The 25,166-nt window shown below is 39.5% G+C and overlaps 1 protein-coding gene across 1 annotated transcript in view; it reads right to left on the reverse strand.

The window, feature by feature from the left end:
- The window catches only part of Ttc6 (tetratricopeptide repeat domain 6), a 136,741-nt gene that overhangs the window by 68,183 nt on the left and 43,392 nt on the right, over positions 1-25,166 (reverse strand). Inside the window, exons 4-6 of the mRNA XM_057783274.1 lie at positions 24,426-24,556; positions 19,698-19,889; positions 10,686-10,821 (exon numbers count right to left, since the gene is read on the reverse strand). Of these exons, the coding sequence (XP_057639257.1) occupies positions 10,686-10,821; positions 19,698-19,889; positions 24,426-24,556 (459 nt within the window). The remainder of the gene's footprint in view (positions 1-10,685; positions 10,822-19,697; positions 19,890-24,425; positions 24,557-25,166) is intronic.

The following is a 25,166-nucleotide window of genomic DNA, read 5'->3' on the forward strand; positions in this document are numbered from 1 at the left end:
AAAAGAGGTCCAGCAAATAAAGGAGCTGCCAGCAGCCAAGGCTCAAACCATTTCAGCAGTGGGAGTAGGAGTAATAAAGTTGCACGGGATTATAACACAAAGGGTAATATAAATATCTATCAGTAATGCTGATTTCAGTGAATGAATGAATGATAGACGCATTTTACTACACAGAAGAATTCTAGCTAATTTTTGTAAATATGCTAACCTCAAGGAGGTAGGGCAAAGTTCTTTATGTTTGAATTTCCTTAAAAGAAAACGCACAACACAGGCAGGTAAAACTTTTCAAGGAAGACATTTGTGAGGAAGGTCAGCACCATGCTGAGAAGTCATGCTGACAGCACAAGCCCTGCAAGTTAAAAGAGTCTCTCAGCAGTCTTTCTTTTGGAGTCTCACAAACCCATCAACTCAAAACATCAGTCACTCCCAGCTGAGATGCCGTTTACAGAATGCTGGAACAGAAATCCCAAAATCTTCACTGAAATGAGGAAAATCTGGGATACCTTCACAGTTGAAAAGAAAATAAATAAACGGGGCAATTAAAAGTGTTGTGTCCAGATAGACTCCTTGGACACAGGCATGGTTTATAAAGCCAAGGAACTCTGGATGGAGTATGAACCTTAGTGAGAAGCACACACCAATTCTGGTCCATTAATTTTAACAAACATACCACCAACCGCAGAGATCTGCCAGGGCTGCCACCCTCAGCATCCCCCAATGGTATAAATGAGGAGGAAAGCATTCTTTCACAGCTCCAGGAGGCACATGCTTCCTCTGAAGTGTCCAGGGAAGAGTTCTACCTGGCTCCTCACTGGCTCCTCGAGGCTACGAACAACTTTTGCATTTCTTGGGCAGCAGCTGCACCTTACTTTCTGTCATCACATGATTTGAGTCCCTGTGTGCTCCAACTTCACATAGCATTCTGCTTTTCCTCCCTATTTTATCTATTTTTCTTTTATTGAAGATAGGCTTACATACAACACATTCTGATTCTGGCTTTCCCTCCTCGAGCATCCCCATATTCCCACCCACCCAAATGCATACTGGGTTTGCTCTCTCATTAGAAAACACAGTCATCTAAAACATAATAATAAGATAAAAAAATAAGTAATAATATAATAATAAAACAAAAAAAACAGAATAGGAAAAAAGAAAAACAATCGGGGGAAAAAAAAGAAGAGCCAGAGAAAAATCACAAGGAGCATACAAGAGACATAGAATCACACACGTTTGCACACACAGAAATCCCATAAAAACACAAAACTGGAAACCTTAATATATCAGCAAAAGACCTGTAAGGTAAAAATTAAAAGTCCAGACAAAGTATTCTGAGATTCAGAAAAAAAAAAAAAAAGCTTAAAAAAATACCACTGAACTTGTTTTGAACTGACCACCTACTGCTGGGCACTGAGCCTGCCCACGTGTATGGTTTGTACACCCAGTGAGAATCTGCTGGAGAAAAACAATTTTACCTTTGCAAGAGGATATCTGTTGTAGAAGGGCCGCTTGTTTCCTGACCACTGGGCAGCTCAGATCCGAATTAACCACAGAGAAACTGTATTAATTAAATTACTGTTTGGCCTATTAGCTCTAACTTCTTATTGGCTAGCTTTTACATCTTAATTTAACTCATTTCCATTATTTTATATTTATAACAAGGCTCTTGGCCTACTGGCAATGTTCCAGCATGTCAGTCTCCACAGGTGGCTTCATGGCTTCTCCTTGACTCCGCCCTTCTTTCTCCCAGCATTCAGTTTAGTTTTCCCCATCTAGCTCTGTTCTACCCTATCAGGCCAAGCCAGTTTCTTTATTAAGCAATGTTATTCACAGCATACAGAGGGGAACCCCACATCAGATATCAGTTGGAGATAGCATTTGGGTTACAGATGGGAGCTGGTGTCCACTTCCCCTCTCAGCACTGGGAACCCGTCTGGGTTAGACTTGTGCAGGCCTTGAGCATGCTGCCATGGTCTCTGTGAGCCTCTCTGAGCATCACTCCAGCTGTGTTTAGAAGGCCTTTTTTTCTTTGATGTCTGCCATCTCCTCTGGTTCTTACAGTCTTTCTCCTCTTTTCCTCCAGGATTTCCTGAGCCCTGATAGGAATGATGTGATGGAGACACCACACTCCGAAACAAGTGTTCCAAGGTCTCTTACTCTCTGAGCATGTCCAACTGTGAGCCTCTGTGTTTGTTCCCATGGCCTACAGAAGGAAGCTTTTCTGACGGTGGCTGAGCAGGACCCTGGATCTGCGAGTGCAGTAGTTTTTGGATTTCTCCTATGTTTCTTGTCTATCTAGTGTCAGGATCTTGGCCTCTTGAACAGTGTCAGAGATGGGTTCCATCTCATGGAGTGGACCTTAAATTCAATCAGATATTAGTTGGTTACTCCTACAACCTTCGAGCCTCTTTGGATATGTCTTCTGGAGACAACTGTTCAAGTATTACTACATTACTAATAGAGGCAGTAGGGTCTGAGGAATGAGAAAAATCCCCATGTCGTCTTTGTAAAGATATAATAACAAAATAAATAAAAACAATTTTTAAAAGAAATAGGTGCATGTAAAAAAATGTTTAGGCATTCATGAAAAGAAGTTGAAGAAACTGGTTATATTTTGAAATAATAGTTGTTTGAATGCTTGATATCATTGGCAGTTTTCTTTAAATTTGTTGACTTTTGAAACTATTTAAGCAGATTAATTATGCATGACACCCCCCCCAAAATTCAGGACTGCTTTTGTCAAAAATAAAAGAGCAGAAATGATCATTAAACATCCATTTCAAGCACTACTAAAGCATTAGCCATGAACTCTTGGCAGTAACATTTTCTGAAGTGCAGATGAACATATAAAGACACAACTCCTAAAAAAAGTCACAATAATAGGAATACTGATATTGATTTCTAGTCAGACACATGCCTCTACTATCCCATATGTTTTATCGATATTTCCTATCTACCAAAATAATTTTTAGGTAAAGAAAGGCAGATTTTCCCAGGCAGTTCGTGCCATTAATAACTTAGCACTTGGGAAGCAGAGGCAGGTGGATCTCTGTGGTTTCAAGGCCAGCAATGTCTACAAAGAGAGCTCTGGAGAAGCCAGGACTGTTATACAGAGAAACCCTGTCTCAAAAGCCAACAAAAAGGAGAGAGAGAGAGAGAGAGAGAGAGAGAGAGAGAGAGAGAGAGAGAGAGAGAGAAAGGCAGATTTTGTAGTTGCCAGGCTAAAGTGTTGGGCTTCACTTGCCCTCTATCTTATGAGGAATATTGCAAGTAATATACACAGAAGCCAGTAAGTCCTTGCTAAGAATGGTAAAATCTTTCCAAAGCTGTTGACAACTTTTCCCAAGAATATCTAGAAATTAGGAGGGTTCCAGGTATACAAATGATATGTCCCAGCACAGTAAGGTCTTCCTACTATGGAGTAGATAGTGTGATAGCAGATTAGACATCTAGAACAAGGTTATCATCCCAGATGTGAGCAAGATACGAACCTCTAGGAGGGAGGCTGATCAACAATGCTCTGTTTTCAAGGAAAGGCACAGATGTCCCTTCAGGAGAGCTTTTATCAAATTAAACCAGTAAAGATATGCTAATCAAGGGAAAGTACGCTGCAGGGCTCAAAATGTTCTAAGAGTTTTAGGAACATGATTAACTTGGTTAGTGGAGACTGGAATTTGACAGGAAGGTAGAAACACACAGCAACTGAATCACTAAAGCTCAAAATGTTCTAAGGGTTTTAGGAACATGATTAACTTAGTGGAGACTGGAAATTGACAGGAAAGTAGAAACACACAGCAACTGAATCACTAATTAGAAAACATTTGACTTCCATTTAGTGTCTAACAGAACCTTTACAGTTACAGAAATATACATATGTACATATATATGGTTCTGAGCTTGTATGCATTAGCATTAGAGCCTACTACTGGTAAGCCACATTCACACTGATGACCTGAGGTCGGAACATTCTGTTCACTGAGGGAGAGACATGTGAGCTTATTTCATGGTATTTAAACTTCAAAGCAGAACACCAGATTTCAAAATCTATTCTGAAATGGGGGAAGGGGTTGATTTGCTTTCTTACTACGACACTGCACTGCTGGGTAAACATAAAGAACAAGATGGATGGTGTCAGCATGAACCCAGACAAAACACCTATAAAATGCCCTGAGAGAAGCACACAACCATGATGGAGCTTTCTAAATCTCAATCACTCAGTACATAACTTCTGAATTACAATGTGACGAGAAGACCGTAAAGAGGATCAGTAGGGGTACCTCACAGAGGAGAAGTTTATGTGCAGCTATTTGAGTTGTAAACTAGACAGTCTTTACCTAAAAAGGAAAATAGCAAGCTGTGAACCAGTAAGAATGACACTATATGACCAGCATTTCCTCGAAAGAGTAAACCTGTCAGTGCCAAAAGTTTAGCCAACAGAAAGGGGTTCCTGGTCAAATACTAGAATTTTAGAAAGTTGTGGCCCTCACTATGGCATTGCCACATATTAACTGCTAAAGACACTGGATTGTCCCTCATGATCATTTCATTAGATGCAGAAAAGGTCTTTGACAAGATCGAACACCCCTTCATGACAACCTTGGAGAGATTAAGGATACAATGGTTTTACCTAAACATGATAAAGGCAAATTATAGCAAGCCTATAGCCAACAACAAACCAAATGGAGAGAAACTGAAAGCAATAAGGAACAAAACAAAGCTGCCCACTCTCTCCATATCTAGTCAATATACTACTTGAAGTTTTAGCTGGAGAAAAAGACAACTGAAGTAAATCAAGGGGATAAGCTTGGAAAGGGAAAAGTAAAATTACTGTTATTTGCAGATGATATGATAATATACATAAGTGACCCCCAAAAATCTACCAAGTAATTACTACAGCTATCTGATAAACACTTTCAGTAAAGTAACTAGATACACGATTAACTAAAAAAAAATCAGTAGCCCTCCTATACAAATTACAAATGGTTGAGAAAGAAATCAGGAAAGCAACACCCTTCACAATACCAACAAATAACATAAAATATCATGGGGTAACACTAGCCAAGCAAAAGAAAGATCTGTATGATAAGAACTTCAAGTCTTTGAATAAAGAAATTTAAAAATTATCAGAATATGGAAAGCTCTCCCATGCTTATGGATCAGTAGGATTAACATAATAAAAAATTCCATTCTACCAAATGATTTCTACAGATTCAACACAATCTCCATCAAAATTCCATCACAGAGCCAGGCGGTGGTGGCTCATGCCTTTAATACCAACACTTGGGAGGCAGAGGCAGGCGGATCTCTGTGAGTTCGAGACCAGCCTGGTCTACAAGAGCTAGTTCCAGGACAGGCTCCTACAAACACAGAGAAACCCTGTCTCGAAAAACAAAAACAAAACACAAAAACAAAACAAAACAAAAAAAATTCCATCACAGTTCTTTACAGACCTTGAAAAGACAATTCTCAACTTCATATGGAAAACAAAAGTCTCAGGATAACAAAAACAATCCTGAACAATGAAAGAACTCTACCCAAAGCTATAGTAATAAAAACTGTATGGCATTGGCATAAAAACAGATAAATTGTTCAATGGAATTGAATCAAAGATCCAGATGTAAATACACACATATATGGTCACCTGACTTTTGATAAAGAAGCCAGAAATACACAATGAAAAAAAAACAAAACATCTTCAACATGCTGTTCTAATTGGATGTCAGCGAGTAGAAAAATGCAAATAGATCCATAGCTATCACCCTGCACAAAATTTAAGACCAAGTGAACCAAAGACTTCAATATAAAACCCGACATACCTTTTCCTATCTCCCTCTCGAAGAAGCAGCTTCCGTCTCTTCTCTCTCTCTCTCTCTCTCTCTCTCTCTCTCTCTCTCTCTCTCCTTTTCTTCCCTTCTCCTTTCCCCTTCAATAACCCACTAAATAAATATCCAACCTCAAAAAAAAAAAAAACAGACATATTGAATGTAATAAAAAGAAAAATGGGGAATAGCTTTGAACTCATTAGCACAAGAGACAATTTCCTGAACAGAATACCTATAGCTCAGGCACTAAGATTAATAATCAATAAATGGGACCTCATGAAACTGAAAGGCTCGGCAAGGCAAAAATACCATCAATAAAACAAAATGACAACCTACAGAATGGGAAAGATTTTCACCAACTCCACATCTGACAAAGGTAGTGTGTATATATTTGTGTCTGTGTGTAGAACTTCATATATTTCACCAAAATAAATAAAGAATTCAAGAAACTAAACACAAAAAAACAATAATCCAATTTAAAAATGGAGTATAGATCTAAGCAGAGAATTCTCAATAAAGGAATTTCAAATGGTTGAGCAACACTTAAAGAAATGTTCAACATCCTTAACCATCAGGGAAATGCAAATCAAATGACTTTGAGATCGTGCACCTGTCATAATGGCTAAGATAAAAGACACAAGTGACAGCTCATGCTGGAGAAGATGTGGAGCAAGGGGAATACTCCTCCACTGCTGGTGGGAGTGCTGGAAATCATTATGGCAGTTCCTCAGAAAACTGGGAGTTGATCTATCTCAAAATCCAGCTATATTACACTTTTTATTTGGTAAATTCACATGAATTTTAATGAATAGTACAAAGATCCCCCCACCTTTACCCAACTGACCTTAAGGCAACATCTTAAAAATTATAATATGCTCTCATACACACAATGCTAACAATTATTCAATCAAGACACAGTATCATAAAGATCACTCATCTTTTCCTCTGGTGAGACATTCATTGGAAACCAGACTCTGGAGCCCTAGAAATCAACAATGGGTTCTACAGACTCACAATTCGTCATTAAGGAATACTACATAATAGGAAAACTTACAGATAAAATGGCAAACAAGAGTCTACCTCAGTGTGATCTACTGAAGGAAAGGCAAAATAAAAGAAAAAATAGAGTGAAGAGACTTTATTCTATTTTTATTTATTCTATTATTTAAGAGAAAAAAATAAAGAACTTGAGAAATCTACAAAAGTGGCAATACCCCCTCCACACACACAAAACAACAAAAAAACAGACACATGATTGTAGAGAACTCTGAGCCAGCAATGAGGTGACACCTGAGGACACCCAGCCCAAGCCCAGTTCAGTCAGCAGATCAGGGCAGGGTGCTGGACCTAGAAGCTGGGTCCATGGGCAGGCAAGTATTTCTAGACTGTGCCAAGCTGACAGTTAAAAACTAACCAACACAATGTACAACATTTTGCTTAAAACATTATAGCCAGAGTGCTTGGAATATATTTTCTTATAAAGTTACTTTTTTTATTACAACACTGATCGACCAATAGCTTAGGCTTCTTATTAACTAACTCTTACATCTTAAATTAACCCATTTCTATTAATATGTGTATCGCCAAGAGGTTGTGGCTTACTGGTAAGATTCAGGGGCATCTGCTTCCTTCAGCAACTACATGGCATCTTTTTGACTCCACCTACTTTCTCTCTATATCTCTGTTCAGATTTCCTGCCTACCTTTACTCTACTTAGCCATTGGCTGCAACAGCTTCTTTCATAACCATATAATAAATAATAATAAAATATATTCATAGCATACAGAGGAGAATCCCACATCATCTCCCCTTTTCTTTCCAAATAAAAAGGAAGGTTTTAACTTTAACATAGTAAAATTACATATAACAAAACAGGTATCAAGTAAGAATTACAGTTACAATATTTATATCTATTTTATCTTTTATCGTAACTAAGGAAAACTATAACTATCTGTCTTCAACTCTATCAAAGACTCCATCTTCTACTCCAACAAAAGTCTTCATCTAAGTAAACAGGAACTGCATTGTAAGCAACTTCCAAAACTCTAGAATTGACAGAGACATCTTGCTGCCTGGACAGTCACCCAAAGTTCTTCTGTAATGCTGGGGAACCCATCTTCAGCCTATACGCCCATAACATCTGGCAGGCTCCTCCATGAAGTTAGGAAATTTGAAGATCTGATTTACCTTGTAATGGCAAAGCTCATCAGATGCTTTCATCTGTGTCCTGCAAAATGTCTGGCAGTTCTTCCATGAAGCAGGAACCCTGAAGGACTGTCTCAGCTTTTGGCAAGTTCAACAGTCATTTTTCTATGGGTCCTGCTTGTCCAGTTCATACAGCATACAGTCAAGCAGTCCAGGCAAGAGTTATGTTACCATTTCTTTATGATCCTCAGGCAAGCAGTTGCTGAACTGTATAGTAGTCACCTGTGGATATTTTTCTATTTTCCTTCTTTCATTTTTTAAATCATGGTCTCAAGGTAGCCTCAAATTATTTCTGTAGCAGAATATGGTCCTAACCCCGACAGTGCAGACTCTGAACACCCCTATCAGATTGCAGAGAATCCCCCCATTCATGTTCTTCTGAGAATTTTATCATAAAATTCAGTTGGTTTCACTGAATTATTTTTCCGCACTGATTGATGCAATCATACAATTTTTCTTCATTATGGACTATGATACAACCTTAAATATGGAATTATCCTTTTATCCCCATGTCATATAATTCCTTGTGTGTATATTTCAATTCTATGTCCTTTATACCAAAAATTGTGTTCCTTCTTCTCTTTGGGGAAGATATTTTACAGAACTAGTGTCAATTTTTTCTTAAGTACTTAGTATAAGTCTCTCCAGTAAATTAGCAGAGTCTGGAAATAAGGGGAGAAGAGAGTGCTTCTTGATCATTCAATTTCCTTACTAGTTATGCTGCTGGTTGAAACTTCTATCTCTCGTGTAGGGTAAGCTGCAGTTTTGTGGAAAGGGACTATTTAGAGATCTCATATTTATGTACATAGAGAGTAGCTTATGATGCTACCACCACCACAATCTTTTGTTCTACTCCAGGGTCTGCAGATGCTTTCATTTCTAATATTAATTTGTGTCTTTCTTTCCTTGTGTTTCCCAGAGATTTTCGCTGATTTTACCTGTCAAAGAATGCACTTTCCTTGGCTGCTCTGATCTGGTGCTTTCGCCTCCACCGAGTTCTGCTCCTTGTTACTTCCTCTTTCTGCCTCCTCTAGGTCTCTTTGTACTTCTTTTCCTTGACTATTGAGGTAGGAGCTTAAATTACTGACTTGGAATTTTCTCTTTTCTATTGTACTATGTACTGCTATAAAATTTTCCTTCTCTGCCTTCTTTGGGTTACCTCCCACAATCTTTGACATGTTAGGTTTTCATCAGGTCAGTAGATTTTAAGATTCCCAAAATGTTTTCTTTAATCATAGATTAAATATAAATTTAATCATAGATTAAACCAGTGTTGTTTGCTGAGCCTTTTATACCTTTTACTGATTATCTAGATGTTGCAGTCAGATGTTGGAAATAAAATATTTTGAAATAGTCAAGTGCGATCATAGAACTCATTTCTCTTGTCACTTCTGTGACTGAGAATTTCTTCACACATCTTATAGTTTTACATTGGCTACATAAACAGTTTACCATGACTGTGTCCTGGTGTATCTACACTTTGTCTGTGATTCTGTCTCTGATAACTTGCCAGGTTTGGGAATTTACTATCTGATACAAATACAGCCACAAGCATCCTTGTTTGATTAGTGTCTACACGATAGCTTTTTAAATTTTCTAATATAAATCAAACCACCTCATATTTTTATAGAAACTACATAGTTGGGCTATGTTTATTTGTTTTTTAACACTTTCTGGCATTCTCTGTCATTGAGTATATTTAGAGGATTTGCATTTAATTAAGGACCATTATATTTACATTAGTTTTTTTTATTCTCTAGTTTCCTTTTATCTCTCTGCTTTCTATTCTTCCTTGTCTTTGACTTATTTGGACCTATTTTGAATTCTACTCTTATTTTCTGGTGTTTTTGATTATATCTCTTTGTGAGTATTTAATTTAATTTATTTGATCCTGGTATAATATAGCAATAACATCTAATAGTCCACTGGTATCTTCACCCTCCCACAACTATAGAAGAAATGCTACTGAAATATTTTTGTCTTTTCCAGCTACGTATCTTTTTTTTTTCTTTTTTTCTTTTTTTTTTTTTTCCCCCGAGACAGGGTTTCTCTGTAGCTTTTTGGTTCCTGTCCTGGAACTAGCTCTTCTAGATCAGGCTGGCCTCGAACTCACAGAGATCCGCCTGCCTCTGCCTCCCGGGTGCTGGGATTAAAGGCATGTGCCACCACCACCGGGCCAGTTACGTATCTTTTTAAAGTCAGAATTTTTCTCATGTATTCTAACCAACCAAAAACACCAAAAAAAAAAAAATGCAGAATTTATGAGAATCCAATATACAAAGAGATTTGACAAGTGAGTAAATTCTAGTTTTCTCCTTATAGTTAGGTGTTGGAGATTGTAATGAAAGGAAGCATGGCCGTGTGTGGCTGTAACCCCAGCACTCAGGAGACGGAGGCAGAAGGATCACCAGCTAGAAGCCAGCCTAACCTGGCCTACACAGCCAGACAATGCTGCAAGGAAAAAACCAGCTGTGACTTTATAAACACGCCCTGTGGAATCACATTTAACACCCGTGGTTTTACCATTTTAATGTTCAAAGATACAGTTCACATTAACAATATAAAAGTCCTCAATAACGTTCAAGAATACCAAAAGAGTACAGACCAAAAAGTTTAAGAACACATGAGGTAGAGAAACCTAGTATTAAAGGGAATTCTTACTTCTTCTCCTGAGAGCTGCAGGTCTGGTTGGTGAGCTTGCCATTGACTTGTGTGCACCAATTCAGGGAATTCCTCTGGTGGAACCGGAGGAACGCTGCTGTATTTCTCTTTCTCAACAGGAAAACCATACAGTATTCTATAATGTGACAGAAATAATAAATTTGTTTTTAAAGTTATTGATAAAACAAAAAGAAACACCCTTTCCACTTATCTCTGATTAGAGAAATGTACTGATATTTAATATTTGCACCAAGCAGATCATAGAGAAGCAAATTCAAATTTTTAAAATTTGGCTCTAAACACAATTGATTTGTAATCTTCGTGATGCATTTGATTCATTACATGGGGGAAAAGAGCTCACTTTCTAAATATGAAACAACCAAAAGAAATTAAAACCTTATTCGGGGGCTAGAGAGATGGTTCAGTGGTTAAGAGTGCTGGATGCTCTCCCAAAGGACCTAAGTTCAATTCCTAGAACCTACATAGCAGCTCTTCCAGGGGGTCCAAAAATCTCTTTTGGTCTCTGCAAGCACCAGGCATACATGTGGTTCATAGACATACATGCAGGCAAAACATCCATATACAAAAAAAAATAATAAATTTTAAAACTTTATTTCCAGCTTTCTTCTCCACTCCAAACCCACAGTTTCTTAGACTGGGGTCAAAACACCGAACTAAGAAGGATTGCCAGCACACTGTAGTTTTCCCTTTTGGCTTAGATCTTGCCAAGTTGAAAATGTTTAGCATCACATTTCCCTCCATAGACGACACAGGCTTATAGCTAAGAATGGGTAGCATACAGGCATATTTAGTATAAAACTTAAAGTTTGAGAGCAGAGGTAATCAATAATAAATGACTTAAGAGACTTCTTAATAGTTAATGCTCTATTGTAAGCGTGCTGTGATAAGTATAAAATAAACACAAATCAGGCTTGGTCGGATTCCAGCAGTGTCAATCACACATGATTGACACACTCTGATTTTCTAACATTCCATTAAAGGCACCTATAATAGCTTCGTGAGTTACCAACTGTCAAGGCAAAACATACACAAACCCAACTGATTTGCCATCTCATAATATTCTGAACTCTCAGAGCCCAACTTGTGGGGAAAGTCACCTCTTACCTGTCTTTAGTCAAATATCTGGATTCCAAGAGAAATTACAAGCAGCTCCCAGCAAGCTGAATACACAGAAACTCAGTCCTCCTGATGGTGGTGAGGACGGCGAGGTAAGAACTCTCCTGCAGCCAGGGTGTCCTAGATGTGACCTGGGACCTCTCTCTACGGGTGCTCACACACGTACCATGCAGAAGGAAGGAGGTTCTGAGGTTTCTTTTGCAAGCACAGGCAGGACACACCGAGTTCTTCCACAGTAGCGTTCCAAAGTTACTGCTTTTGTTTGTTTTCATTTTTATTTTGCCAGGGAGGATAACAAATAAGACTAAAAACCTGGGACGAAGACAAGTGATTCCCCGACTCTTAACTAAGGGGCCGTGTTAGCAGAATGGGTTTTGGGTTCTCAGCTTTCCTGAGACAGGAGGAGCGGTTCCCCCGGCAGCCAGTTCAGTTGCCTTGTGGGTATTTCTGCACGTCTTCCCAGGTGAATGCCCATTTGTTTCAACCCCTCCACTAATCAGCAGTCGCTCAATTCCTCAATCCCGTCTTGCTTCAAACAGCTAAAAGTATTTCTGCTTTCTGCAACTCAGAAATTGCAGAAATTGTGGAAGATGTCGCTGGTATTCCACAGTGCCAGCTCCGGCAGACATGCCCAGAGCTTTCGTGGAATGGCCATCCAAGGTTAGCAACAGTTCCCACGTGACAGAGGTGAATCAGTTACTTGTAATTTTCTCTCTTCATTTTCCATGAGCCCTTATTTTGAAAGAAGAGAATCCAACCTTCCTCAAGTTCTCATCTTTGGAAAACATCACCATTTTCTGAGTTCGGACCGAAAGTCTCCTGATCTCCCACCACGCCCTCAGTTCCAACAACAGCTGCCCATTCTGCTCATTCGCTCCAGTGCCTCTCCTGTCCATCACAGCTCCTCATATGACTCCTGTGCTCTTTACCTCCAGCCTTTCCCTCCTCCAATTCCTTTTACAGACCCATGGCAGACATTGTGTCAATCACTTCCTCTCCAAATGCTCCATTGATTAACTTACAACGGGGCCTAAACTATAACACCTTGCAGCCAGGCTCCTCCAAACGCTGGAGTCCACTGACCTTACCAATCCTACTTGACTCCCCCAATGTGCCATTCAATCCATATATATTATGAAAAGGTGAACTAGGTACTGGACACCAAGTACCACGTACAGAGCATCATTGGAGCAGCCAAGCCAACACACAATTGTAGGACCCCGAGGCTCTGGAAATGGGAACGAGCAAGAGCTAGAAACTTGAACTCTTTTTCCAAGACCTGTACAACTCTCCCCCAACCCAGACAAAACTCACCTTTGTCTCCTTAAACTTCCTCCTGTGTTTGATCTGCTCTTTCATTATAGAATATACTCCATCTTGTCTTGTATTTATTTCATAATGGAAAACAGCATGAGGCTGGGGAGATGACAGCACTAACTGTCCATTTCCCAAGGGCTTGAACATAGTAGTTATGATGTAGGTGGTGAACTTTGGCTAAGTAAAAAGAGTCTTACGGCGGGCGGAGGTCCTAAAAACCAAAGCCCAGCATGGGCTGTTGGAGTAGGTCCACGGGGATTCCCTAACTGTTACAGGCATCTTATATGTATTATATGTAGAGATGCATCTAATGGCTGTTCCTTCATTTGTAAATGGCAACACTGGCAGTTTTCACTGGGGATGTGAACCCAGTGATCCATGTTTTCACTGTCCCTGCAGCTGATTCTGATTCTGTTTGAGAGTCTCTGATTTTCACTAGCCTTTCTAAAACAACTCGATCATACAACACCCTGAGTGACCATCAAATCTACATCATCCACCCCTCCTCTGGAAATTCTGATTCAGTAGGTTTGAGAATTAATATGCTGACAGAGAACACCAAATGGTCTTTATGCTTAAGCAAGTCTAAACACAAGCTGGAGAGATGGATCAACAGTTAAGAGTAAGGCTGTTCTTTCAGAGGTCCTGAATTCAATCCCCAGCAACCACATGGTGTTTCACAACCATATGGGATAATAATGTCCCAATGCCCTCTTCAGTTTAATACTCTCTTCTGTCAGGCAGATTGCAAAGAGAGCAATCAAATGTATAAATAAAGAAATCCTTTTTTAAAAAAAGGGAAAGAAAGTTCAAATATCACCGATACTGTGAGAAAACTGAGACTCTGAAATGAGGCTGTAGCCTGGATTTTAATCCTAAATTGGCCACTTGCTATTATGTTGGTGCTATGGTTTGAATATGATTTGTATTCACCAAAACTCACACTGAGTCCTGTTCCCAAAAGTAGCAGTGTTAAGAATTAGGGACTAACGAGAAGAATTTCTGTCATAAGGCTACAGCTCTGTTGAATGAATCAATGCCTTGTTATAGGAGTGAGTTGGCTCTGCTGGATGGGAATTCACCTTCGATTTTTCCCATGAGTTGCAGAAGCATGTGTCTCTGACCAGATGCAGCTGACCACTCTGGAACATCTAAGATTCCAGAACAAATCTGGATACTTGGCTGGTTTTTGATAAATTACCCAGTCTTGAGCATTCTGTTTGACCAACACCAAACAGACTGACACCAATACCTTCCCTTCCTCAACACTGGCTGGTTCTTATATCCACAGCTTAGGAATACTATACGCAGTGGGTGTTTCGAATCATACATGTTCAGTAAACAGCTGAAATTTTAATCCATATTCTAACAATCAAGGAAGAGGCTAAAGGAGAAAAACAAGCCCATCTCTCTAAAAGTAAAAGCTACACCCTTTTCAGAGTCGACACCCATCTACCGTCACAGTCAGTAGTATCTATCTACTGTCGACCAGGGTAAGAAACATATTTCTTACTGTGAGTCGCCGCCAGAGATCAGAGGACATGTGATCTGAAGTGTGAGAATTCTTCTCTAGGTTGTCTATAAGCACCAGTGAACCAAAGCCTAGGAGGCATGGCAGTTTCTCCCTCTAGCAGTCTCTTCTGCCTTAGGAGGACCCTGGGGAGAGGAGCTCTACCATCACAGCAGCTTCACTCTCTTTTCCTTAGAAAGTGGACCTTGCTACAAGGCACAAAATCCGAGGGAAAGCTCTCAGGAATGTACTATCACCTTCTGGTAATACACAAAATATGTGCATAGGAAAACTAAAGAAGTTCGCTTACAAAAAGTTTAGCAAGGTACCATGTATATGCAATAGGCTGTTCTATATTCCATTTTCAAAATATTCATAGCTAAACATGAAACTTTTACATCCCACTTATAGGATCTCGTTCCACAATCTGTAAGACTGTACTTATAGAGACTGTATTTTAAAAAAATTCCTAGGAGAAACTTTCCAAGCACAACTTCTTAGATGCTAACCTACACACAAGTTTCTTTTTCCTTGTGTATTTTTTCTTTATAATCTGCAGCAGAGGCAGGTGAATATTTTGCATGCTTTTTTGAAAGCAAGGAATAGAATCTCAAAAATTATGAGCCTATAGAAAAATATATTTGTAGCTACACAGATTTTTATTTTTGTAAAATGTGATGGGGGTTTTACTGTTGAACCACTGAAAGTTCGTTGCTACATGCAAACAGTGACATCTGGTGGAATGAGACTGTTTTACTTTAAAAAAAAATACAGCTTTCCAAATATGTTAAAGTTAGGAAGCTATGGGGAAAGATTACAAATCATTTATTTTTATGTACTTCTATATAAGAAGAAAAATACAATCTTAGAATGTCTTTTCAAATACTAATATGTAGAGTGCTTTTGTCTTCACCACTCTGTGTGGTTGGAAACACACGAGAGATGGGACTCCACAGCTACAAGCACTTGCAGCTCCTCCACAGTTCCCAATTTTATCTTCAGTACCCACACGGTGATTCACAACATTATTAACTCCAGTTCAAAGGGATCTGACACACTCTCCCGGCCTCCATGAACATCAGGCATGGGCACAATGCACAGACATACTAGACTCTCTGATATAATACCTTGGATTATTGCCTAGATCACACAGCAAGGTGGTCAAGAGGAGGATACAGTGAGGTCAGGAAGAGGCTGACTACTGAGAAGTGACAGACAACAAGAATGAGATCCCTGATACCCAGGCTGGGAGGAAATAAAGAGAAAGAGTCAAAGCCCATTACGAATGGAGTACAACAGATCACAGACGATGGTATCCTACAGCTGGCAACAGAAAGCTTTAGCACGAGACGAGGGCACATTCTAGTGGGCAGGAAAGTGCAGTGAGTGATGGGGAATTACAAAGAAAACAGGCAACATTCAGAAACTCCAAAGCTTTATGGACTTACAGAATTAGCATAAGGAAGTCCCTCACAGTTAGTCATGTCCTCCCTCTAGATTCCTGGAAGGGCACAGGCACTGGTCAAGTCATATAGTAAGAAACAATCCCCCACCACACTTTGAGCAAATACTCTGATTCCAAACCTAGATGGCAATGGAAAAAATGTGAGCTACAAAGGGTCAGTGAGCATGTGTCTACCTATGCAACCAGGGCCTGACAACAGGGTGAGTATTCTCAGTACTCAGGACAAAGCATAAAGAGATGCAGCAAAGACCAGAGTGAGATTCAGGGCCGCCTGAGCCTGCATCCTAACCAGCTGTGTACATATGAACCCATTTCCTAAATGCCATGCTGCAATTTCTTCATTTGCAAAATTAAATATTTTATAGACTAAGTCCTTGTTAGTATGAACAACTCTCTTTTGTCTCTGTTACATAATTTGTTTTCTTATCAAATATCACTACCTTCCTTGAAGGAGTTGGAAAAACTTCCATGTACACTCGTTCTTCATATACTTGATTTGTAAGTTGTACAATGTAGAGATAATAATGCTGAGATAATTATATACCTGTCTCAGCACAAGACATTTCATACCTCTTCCAAGGAGAAGAAGCTTTCAAAATAATGCAGTGCAAGGGGTAAACTAGCCTAGGCAGTGCTGGAGAGCTCACCCTGGTGGTGAGGACAGGAAAGGTGACTAGCGGACTAATGGTGTAGGAGGTCCTTCTGTCCATGTGTTGCTTTCATTGGTTAATGAATAAAGAAACTGCCTTGGCCTCGTTGATAGGGCAGAACTTAGGGAGACGGGGAAGACAGAACTGAATGCTGAGAGGAAGAAAGGCAGAGTAGGAGAGAGATGCTATAAAGCCACCACCAGAGTCAGACAGGCTGAATCTTTGCCGGTAAGCCACTGCCATGTGGTGATATACAGATTAATAGAAATGGGTTAAATCAAGATGTAGAGTTAGCAAAGAACTAAGGCTTCATACCCACAAATATTATTATGATTTAGAGCTAACTACTCTTATTACAGTAAAGCAAATCCACAGTCAGAGATGCTTGTTTTGTTTTCAGTTACCTTTCTGGAACTCTGGAAAAATTATACAGTTCTCTGAACTTGTAGGCTCAGCAGACAGATATATTTTTGAAAAGGTTAAGCTATGTTTATCAAGGTAATCCTCAACAGACAGATGCTAGAGAATTAAATATTCAGTACTTAAATTAACTTCTTATTTGGCACTTAAAAACAAATTGGCAAGAATTATCTTTATCAAACAGAGCATTTACTTCCTTCGAAAAAGAAAAACTAAGAACTGGAAAGAAAGCAGCATTTTTCCAGCAGTTTGCTGACTAATATGAGCTGGAAGGACCCAAAACGATGGTTGGCCCCTAGAGTGTTAAATGGAAAGCCTTGAAACTAGAGAATTTTTTTTCAAGGATTCATTCGGGGATTGGACATTAGTGGCAACGAATCTGCATGTATGCATCAGGCCTGGGTTCAATCTTCAGTACCAAAGAAAAGAAGGAAGTAGAATCCTAAAATGACTAGACCACACACACTCTGTATTTTGTATCTCCTTCTCCCCTCCCCCCTGCTTTAGGCTGCTATTTTTTCTTTATCAGATGCACTAAAACAGTTTCCAAATTTCCAAACCCCACTGTGGTGGTTTGGATAGGAATGGCCCCCACAGACTCATGGTTTTGAATGCTTAGTTCATAGAGAGTGCCAATTTTAGGAGGCGTGGTCTTTTTGGAGTAGGTGTGGCTTGTTGGAGTAAGCACATCACTAAGGGAGTGGACTTTGAGGTCTCCATATCTAAGGTATGCTCAGTGTGGTGCACAGTTACTTCTGTTGCCTGAGGATATAGATGCAGAACTCTAAGCTACCTCTCCAGTTCTGTGTCTGCCTACATGCCGCCATATTTCCTGCCATGACAATAATGGGCTCTTTAGTTCATTTTATTGATTTATTTATAAGCTATAAGTCAGCCCCAATTAAATAGTTTCCTTTATGGGGTTGCCCTGGTCATGGTATTTCTTTACAGCAATAGAAATCCTAAGACACCCATACATTCATTTTAAAAAATTACCCCTGACTTGATAAAACATGTATAGTGTGATTGGCACATTAGTACTGAAAATACATTGCTTCAATTAAAAATTAAGTATAATAATGGCTTGAAATCCTTCTTTCAAGGAGTCAAATTAAACTTCGTTATGGTTGCTGAATGCTAAGAAAATGGGCCAGGCAATGGTGGTGCATGCCTTTAATTCCAGCAGAGGCAGGCAGATTTCTGATACAAGGCGGCCAGCGTGGTCTACAAAGCAAGTTTCAGGTTAGCTAAGGCTGTTACATAGAGAAACCCTATCTCCCCCCTGAAAAAAAAAATGATGACTTTTAAATTGTAAAAGAATATATTAAGTGCTCCAATTTATACTCAAAGTCAATCAGAGCAAAGGGGTTCAGAATATACTATGAAGAGTAGTAAGCCTTAGTAAAGTGGGAGTACAGTAAGAAGTGATCTTTGAAAATCTTATTCTTGAACGTCTTGAATAAACTCTAATTCTAAAAAGGTCCCACTTAATTTACTATTTATTATCAGGCAGGTAACAGACTTTTTTCTGAGTCCTCCCAATCTTCTGAAAGGTTGAGACTAGAGCACCTGTCAATGGTGGACAGGAGACAATGACTCCATGGAAGTGAAAGCTCACATTCTGGGTATGAGGAGAACAGGGTGATAAAAGATTTTTCTTTATATGCATGAGAATAGGAAGGAAAACATACACTACTAAAGTAGATATCAATATATTTAGGGTCTGGGATGTTAAAATTTAATTGGGGGGCTGATTAGAACAAAAAGGTCAAGTATGATGGCAGAACTGGGTTAGACATTCCTGGATTCCATTCAGTACTCAGAGATAACTTCAGCAAAATTTCCTCATGACTAAAATGGAAATTATGACTTCTCCCTTAATAGTTGAAAATTCAAATAGAAAACATGCAAAAAGAGGTAACACCAAATTTGGAATATTTTTGCTACTAAGCAATTATTATCTCTTTCCCTTCCTCTCCTCTTCTGAGAATGTTTTAGATCATGTACAATCTGTGGATTCCAATGGAAGGGAAACGCAAAGAGACCTGGAACGAACTCCAAAACCATGGCTCTGTACACTATCCATGGTCAAAATATGACCGTGGACTCCAGTTCAAACATACGCTTGTGTTCTCATCCCCAAACTGTGATTCTTTTAGCTGCATAAAATGAGATGAGGGCTTAACTTTCATGTACCTCTATTTCCACATCTGTACCCCAGGGTGGTCATAAAGTAAAGAAAACAATTAAACAAAGAAAGACAGACAGACACTTGTGGAACTAGGTTCATCAATCAAATTGATAAATTACTGCTAGGGGTGAGTGATGTGGCTCTTGGTGTTCTTGAGATGAAAACTTAATTTCCAATAAAACCATTGAAGGTACGACCTATAAGGCTACATCATGATGGCTCTGCCGTCAATGGAGTAATTAGAAGGCTTTCTCTCTTGCATTCTCTCCCTCTCTCTAAATATTCTTGACAGATTAAAACAAAATAGCTAGAAAATGCTTACCTATCTCGCTGTTCATCTAAGCAGCAATCATCTAAGAGTGTTGTTCCCAATAGCCCAAGCATGGCCTTGTGACCTGTTCTGTTGGGGGTGTGGTACGCTCGAGAAGCCAGGCACAGATCCACAGGCAGCTCCACAGCTGGGAGTGTGGCACACAGGTCATGAAGATGAGGAATGGGATGAGCCTGTGGGATTCTGTAAGAGGAAAGAAAGTGAGCTTCTTTCATCATTTTATGGGTGTTAGATAAGAAATACATTGATACTGGCAGTTCAGTTCGGGCTCTAAAACAGTGAAATGTTGGAATCAGACACAAAACTATAATCATGGCTTATGACAAATTTAATATTGCAGTATTGGGAAATTCCCAGAGCTTCAAATTCATACAACCAACACCTGTTCAGACAATGAACATGTTTAAGGCAAACGCATTCCTCCAGTGGTCTCTCCTCACTTAAATTCTGTAACTCAGTCTAGGGTTCCTAAAGAAAAGATGGAAGAACACCCATACTACAGAAGTTCATCTGTGTAACACGAACACTGTGTCTCCAGGTATTACATCCCTTCCCACACCCAAAAATGTGCCTCTCTCTTGCCTTTCCAGAAGAGCAAAGAAGTCATGATGACCTGCTTCCTTGATGCTGCGTGCCACCTGCCATCCAATTATCCCTTTAAGCATCCTAGTGTGTGCCAGGCTGTGTGCAGGTACTCTACACATTCTAACCCTCATATGACCCTTTCTCTTCCTTCCCTCCTTCCTTCCTTCCTTCCTTCCTTCCTTCCTTCCTTCCTTCCTTCCTTCCTTCCTTTCTTTCTTTCTCTGGAGCAGGTCTAGCTTGGCTAGATCCCCAAATTATCAGTTCCTGGATCCAAGTGCATTACTGCTCTCTGTAAACCCAATGCCTTTCCGATTAATTCAGACTGAGAATTCCTGAGAAGTGCCCTTCATCTGATGCTATCCCACGCCAGCTCTCCACTCCGCTGGATCAAAGGAGCTTGCCATCTGTAGGCCACACTCTGCAAGGCAGAGCTGATGCCTCTTGAAACTCTTCATCCTCTCTGAGCTTTTCAGAGCACCCTCTAGCCCCAGATTTCCATCTTTCTCTCAATTTTGTTTTAATTTGAAGTCTTAAATTCCCCAGTTGGGTGTGCCTCCTAGGTTTAAACTTCTCTTTGAACACTGGCAAAATCCTCTCCAGAGCGATTTTTTTCCCCTCTGCTGAATGCTCCAAATCTCAACCCTGCTATCACAGTTAACTAGATTCCTCATGCTCAAGAGACGAAATATTTGACATCTCTCCTTCACTTGCAAAACCAAAGCAAAGGAGAGGTCTGTCCCTTCCCTATTCATTCCCATCTCACTCCAGTCATGGTCCTCCTCAAAGACAAGGCTTGACCAGGTGAGCTGGGTACCATGCTCTCTGTCTTTTCTCATTTGCAGATCCATCTTTGCTCTGTTTACTCGGCACAGCCGTTCTCTGTTGCTTACTGCACCTGTCTGACATCTCTAAGTTTAAAGGCATCCTTCCTGGTTTCCAGCACCCGTGTTAAGAGTGTACTCTTGGATTGTGCTGCCTGCATTTAAATACTTGTAAAGTTCTCATTTGACCATAGGTCTTGACTTAAGAAGAGTAAATGCATTTAGACCAGTTTCTTGCATAGCAGATGTCAACTGCTATCAGCTTGAAGGACAACACACAAAGACAGATTGCTGCTGCCCTTCCGTTCATGTCTAAACACCCTTCAGACAATACCTTGATGACAGATGCCTCTGACAAGTTCTTTTTTTCTTTTCTTCACTTTCTGCTTTATTCCTTAGCCCCCTTGATTATGGAAGGGGGTCTGTATTTTATAAATCTCTCTCTAAATGCATTGTACTAGCCCTGTTTTTTTTTGTTTTGTTTTTTTGTTTTGTTTTTTTGTTTGTTTGTTTGTTTGTTTTTGTCTGTTTCTTTGGTCCTTTCCCAGTGGCCAGTGTTGATCTGTATACTGGCTCATGTGTCTAAAAAACACCAACTAGCAGCACAGTATAAAGAACATAGATTTTGAAGTGGACAGGGGCAGGGGCAGAAGCTTAGTTCTTGAGCTTGCAAGTTATATTATCAATTTCTCTAAAATTTATTCCATCCTTTAGAAAAAAAATGATGGAATAAAATTTTTTGAGATTTTTTACTTTATGATAACTGGGGATTTTTTAAAAGATAAAATGGATATTGGATATTCTAGGGCTGTAGAATTACTCATTTTATTTTTACTGTTACTGAATCGCATACACAGCATTTAGCCTATAGCTAGGCATACATGTACATTATTCAACCACACACAAAGCAGTCTATAACTTTTCCAAAATAGCATAGAGTCCATAAGGACAGGGTATGATATTTGTGAACACTGTGAGGGAGGAGAAGAGGTACATCTGAAGTCAGCGAAATGTCTGAGATAAGAAACCTAACTGGGAGCGTGACAAGCAATGACCAGGAATGCAGGGTTATGGGTTCTCCCTTACTAGAAAATGGAGAGAAGGGGGAAGTAGAGATGTGGGGGGAGGAGCAGGGAAAGGAACAGAAAGGTAAGCTCCCATGTCAAGCTTACTTGAGCCATCATCCTGTTTCAGACAGGTTCTGGCTAGTAGAGTGTGCCTCAGATTATGCTACCCATTGTGGTGTGTTGTTTGGTTTGTTTTGCTTTACTTTAAAAAAAAAAAAAAGTATTGCAACAATCTGAATTCTGATGTTCCCGTCAGTTTAACAGCACAGATTAGCAAACGAACCTTCCTTGGTATACTGAGCTAAACAGCAATATGCTGCAATGCAGAACTGAGCTCTCAGGGCAATCACTTACTTTGTGGGTTAGTCACTGGTGAGAAAAGATAGATTGGCTAAAGACAAAGGAGCAGTGTATTAAGGACTTTCAGCAATATTTTTCCAAGATTCTCTTGTATAAAATAAATTCTTTAAATGCCCTATATTTCTTCCCCCGGACTTCAGTCTCGTTTCTCTGTAATGGAGGTTTCTGAAAATTAGCTTTCGTGAATTAAAATAACAAATATATATCAATAAGATCTACAAATATTTTTGGCATTCTCAAGAAAGCCTTTGTGTTTTTACAGCACACTCTCTTTAAGCGGGACTATTTGTCATTCTTTGAAATGCTAAGACATTAAAAAGAAAAGACCCTGACTCTGTGTGTGGCCACACTACTTCGCTTAATGCACTAAATGCAAAGATTTTTAGGGACAAAGAGAAAAATCAAGAAGTTTCTGCTTCATTGGTAATCTGACAGTAACTATTTATTGAAGGGAAAATACTTGTTGCCCGCTGTCACTGTTTGCTTTAATACATAATCTTGCTAACTAAATGAGCTTAAAGCAATGCAGATAAGCAATGGCATGCACAGGGTCACTTAAATGCCAATTTCACTGTTTCATCAGCTTGGGAATTCTTTACCCATGAATCTACTCTCAACTACTAAATGGTGAGTAATGTCCATTTACAAAGTTCAAGCCAGCAGTAAAGGAAAATCAAACAGGTCATCTTCCATGTCCAGGCCTTCCCAGTTTCCTAAGCAACAACAAGAGCCAATAATTAAAGTTTCTTTAAACCTCCATAAAGAGTTAGATGAAGGATAATCTAGAATAAAGCAGCCCATAAAACGCCAGTGGTGAAATGAAGAGAAAACCAGTTTCAACAAGGATGAGTGGCAACAGCTAAACTGTGATCAGAAGTGCACTCACTTGGCACTATTCAAACTCATGCTGCATTCGTGTGTGGTAAGAAACCCCATTGTTTCTTGTGTGTGGTTGTTGTAGACTTATGTCTCGTTTTGCTTTGTTTGGACAATTTTTGCCTCATTGGTCTTTTGATTGTTGGTTTCTGTTTTTGTGGGGTGGTGTGTGTGTGTGTGTGTGTGTATGTGTGTGTGTGTTTCTTGTCTTTGTTTGTTTGGGGATTTGTTCATCTCTTCATTTGTTTTTTAGAGAGAGAGAAAGAATATAAAATTGTGTGGGTAGAGAGGGAGAGGTGGGAAGGATCTGGGAACAAACTGATGGACAGGAAAACATATACTGTATATGTTTCAAAATATACTGTATGAAAAAATTCTCAATAACAATAAAAGAAACTTCATTAAGGATACAGTGGGGACAGTGGAGAGGACATGCATGGATACTAGACAGAAACTGAAATTACTAAGTTGATGAGCCTATGACCTCATGTTGAGCGAGGTCTTTCTTCTATCATGATAAAATTAAACAATGAAGTAAAGCAGTTAGTTAATCAAACCATGACCAAATCCATGATCTCTACCATGCTTTATCCCAGGTTAGAGAACTACTCCTCAGAACCAGAAACAGAGAGTGTGGAGGATACACGAGCAACCCGAGTAGGAAGCCTACCACCAGTTCTTCCGTTGAGAAGTTTCCACCTGGATCTCTACACCACATGAGGAGACATTAAGTTTTCACTCCTAACAATACGTTTTCACATATCAAGCCACTTATCTCTGGATAAATAGGGAGTGTGGGGGGGTGGAGACAGCTCAGCAGTTAAGGGCACTGGGATCCCCAGAACCCACGCCATCTTTAACTCTAGTTCCAAGAGATCCAATCCCCTCTTCTGGCCCAGACACCAGGAATGCATTTGTCACTCATACATGTATGCAAGCAAACACTCATGCATGTAAAATAATAAATATTTTAAAAGAAAACGGAAAATATATAAACTTAAGGAAGTTACTTTTTAATTAGTTTTTTATCCTCCTGAGATCTTACAGTCTTTCTTGGTTTCAATGACTTAACAACTGGTTTACTTTTTTGTGATCGTTTGACTTCTCTTCCTCTGATTTGCAATAATTCTGAAGATCTCACCTTTAAAAACACAGAAGGCATGCCGTTAAGGAAAACTGGAATATGAAGAGTTAGAACTTTCTCTCATATTTAATGCTATGTCTCATACATAAACTCCTGATTTCCATGTGTATATCAGAATATAAATACTAAAGATCAGTTACTATTCCTAAAGCCATTCCTAATTTTATGTACATACATTATCAAAAATAAAAATGTTAGCATCATATTTTCTTGTAATCTTTTTCATTTCTGACCTTAAATTACTAAAGAAAAACACTAGATGAACCCAGGGTCTCAGGCATGCTAAGCAACACTCTACCACTCAGCTGTGTCCCAGCCCAGTCTATACTTCGTTTTTTCTTCATGTATGGCATGTGTGTGCATATGTATGTGCTCACGTGTGTTTGTGTGCATGTGGAGGTCCACAACTGGTGCTGAGAGCATCCCCCATCTCTCTCTCTCCACCTTATTCACTGGGAGGACAGTTCTCAGTTGAACTCACAGTTCACCATTTCAGTTAGTCTTGCTAGCCAGCTTGCTCCAGGGATCCCTGTCTCCACCATCTGAAGCTGGCATTAAAAGCAGGCTACAGCACCCTCCTGGCATTCGTGTGAGCTATGGGGATTGC

This window comes from Chionomys nivalis, chromosome 10, assembly GCF_950005125.1.
Source record: "Chionomys nivalis chromosome 10, mChiNiv1.1, whole genome shotgun sequence".
Lineage (NCBI taxonomy): Eukaryota > Metazoa > Chordata > Mammalia > Rodentia > Cricetidae > Chionomys > Chionomys nivalis.